At 34.6% G+C, this 2,720-nt stretch overlaps 1 protein-coding gene across 1 annotated transcript; it reads left to right on the plus strand.

The window, feature by feature from the left end:
- The first annotated feature begins 1,093 nt into the window (after nucleotides 1–1,093).
- LOC101636555 (olfactory receptor 4K1-like) lies at nucleotides 1,094–2,029 on the plus strand. The gene has a single exon (XM_004694702.1). It carries the CDS (start codon nucleotides 1,094–1,096, stop codon nucleotides 2,027–2,029), a length of 936 nt encoding a protein of 311 aa, XP_004694759.1.
- The last annotated feature ends 691 nt before the right edge of the window (nucleotides 2,030–2,720 follow it).

Consider the following 2,720-nt stretch of genomic DNA (forward strand, 5'->3'; position numbering starts at 1 on the left):
CCACCAGGGAGGGCCTGTTTCTTGCATTTTTAAGAGTGAAATTTGACATGCTTTATTTAATAGATTTGCAAAGGTGAAATTTGTAGGAAATTTGCATATTTCAGAAAAATTATTTTTCAAAGATTAGATGATTTGTACAAAAATAATGCCTATTATGTTCTTTGGTACCTAGGACTCTACTATATACTCACAATGAATTGTGTTTAGTGATGTGGAATATTTCCAGTACAACCATTTATGAAGGTGTTGCAGATTTTGATAAATCATGTGTATCAGGAGTTTAGGTAGAGAAAAAAAGCAGAGTCAAAAGAGACTGGGGCAAACTGTAAGTGATAGAAGGCAATTTTTGACTCATAGTTGTGATAAGGATTTCTCGAGCTTCACAGAAACTGAGAGTGTCACTGATGCCTCTTGCATCCACAATATGGTAAATTGTTTCTACTAAGTTTCTTAAAACACTGTGAAACTTTTTATGTTGCGATTTCAGGAATACTCATCTAGACCACTTAGTCTTCTACTCAATGCTAATTGCCTGTACAAGTTGCTTTTGTTTTGCTATTCTTAACTTAATTTTAGTATTTCTTAGCACGCCTTCTCTTTGCCAACCAGGCCATTCAAGTCCTGCCTTCAAGGATGTGTCCTTCATATTTTTTCCTCTGAATCACTATTCCTTACTACTGATAAGCTTTTTTGTTTGGTATTGGTGAGTGAAATCAAAACACTTAAAATTTAATTTATATAGTAACTAGTCTATAATACATTGCCATAATTTCTGTTATGTTGGTAATATCTAGTATATGAATGCATCACTATATTTTCTAATCTGACTTGCATTTTACATTTTATTTTTTAATATGTATACATTTCTAATTATAATAGGTTCCATAACTATTACCCTCTTTTGTACGTTTGCTACTTCCCTTAGCAATAATGGCTAAATATTAATTTAATGAAGTTTTGTATAGTTTTTAAATTAACATGACTTTTAAATGACAGCTTATCATATTTCTATTGTGTAGAATTCACTAGATATGTACCCATCATTGTAATATTTTCCTGACTCTCTTATATTCAGGTGACATAGGCGGGAAACATGGCTCACGCAAACGAATCAGTGGTGTCTGAGTTTGTGCTTCTGGGACTCTCTAATTCTTGGGAACTTCAGATTTTCTTGTTTTCCATCTTCTTTATAGTGTATGTGACATCAGTGCTGGGTAACACCTTGATTATCATTATCATTTCCTCTGACTCCCATTTGAACTCTCCTATGTACTTTCTGCTTAGTCACCTTTCTTTCATTGATATCTGCCAGTCGAACTTTGCCACCCCCAAGATGCTGGTGGACTTTTTTGTTGAACACAAGACTATCTCCTTCGTGGGCTGCATGGCCCAAGTATTCTTTCTTCATGCTTTTGTTGGGAGTGAGATGGTGTTGCTAGTGTGGATGGCATGTGACAGATTTATAGCCATCTGCAAGCCCTTGCACTACAGCACAATTATGACTCAGAAACTCTGTATAATTTTTGTGATTGTTGCCTGGGCTGTGGGTATCCTGCATTCTGTAATTCACTTGATTTTCACAGTGCGGCTGCCGTTCTGTGGCCCCAATGTGATAGACAGCTTCTTTTGTGACCTTCCCCTGGTGATAGAGCTGGCTTGCATGGGTACTTATGAGATGGACATTTTAACCCTAACTAACAGTGGCCTGATAGCATCGACCTGTTTTGTGGCTTTAGTAATTTCCTACATTGTCATTCTGATCACCGTCAGGCGCAGGTCCTCCAGTGGGTCCTCCAAGGCACTTTCCACATTAACTGCCCACATCACAGTGGTGATTCTTTTCTTTGGGCCTTTCATTTATTTCTATATATGGCCTTTTAGCAGACTTCCTGTGGATAAGATCCTTTCTGTGTTCTACACTGTTTGCACACCCCTGTTGAATCCGATTGTCTACTCTTTAAGGAATGAAGATTTTAAATCAGCCATGAGAAAGTTGAGAAACCGTCATGTGGCCTCCTGGGAAAGTTAGGGTCACCATGAGGGAACATCATCTCGAATGGGCATGAAGAACCTCTTCTTGTTCACAGTACCACACCAGTTATTTTGCTAAGGATGTATTACTGAGTTGTCAAATTGGAGTTTTTTTTAAAGAGATGTAGCAAATTTACATAAAATCAATTCTGATTTACTAACGAAACATAATTTTACCACTTTTTCAATGTTTGTAATTAAAGTACAATTTATTTCAAAATATTTAGTGATACTTTTAAAAATTAAGAATTCAGAGATTCTGTGTGTTATTCATGTTACTAAAACTATGATTATTTCCAATTGAGCACATATTTTTATATCTTGCAATCTAAAGGAATAAATTGAGTTTTTGATATTTTCACTCAACTAATATATTTTTATATACTGACACATTAGAAAATTTATTTTATAATATGGATTTCACTTTATTAATGTGTAATTGTGTGCTTAACTTTTTCTTACATATTGAATATTTTGGTTATTCCTAATTTGGTTATTCACAATTTGTCCTATTTCTCTGGTATAATAAAATTTTCTTTTTTCTTAGCTTATTTGATGCATCCACTCATTGCAATATTTGCTTCTTAGGTTTGGTGTCAGCAGCATATGTATATATTGTCCAAGTCTCCTTATTTTTAATGTTATAGATTAGATAGAATGAATTCCATATTATTCATAGGATATTGCAA

This window comes from Condylura cristata, unplaced genomic scaffold (genome assembly GCF_000260355.1).
Source record: "Condylura cristata isolate star-nosed mole 26May11 unplaced genomic scaffold, ConCri1.0 scaffold00045, whole genome shotgun sequence".
NCBI classification, from domain to species: Eukaryota; Metazoa; Chordata; class Mammalia; order Eulipotyphla; family Talpidae; genus Condylura; species Condylura cristata.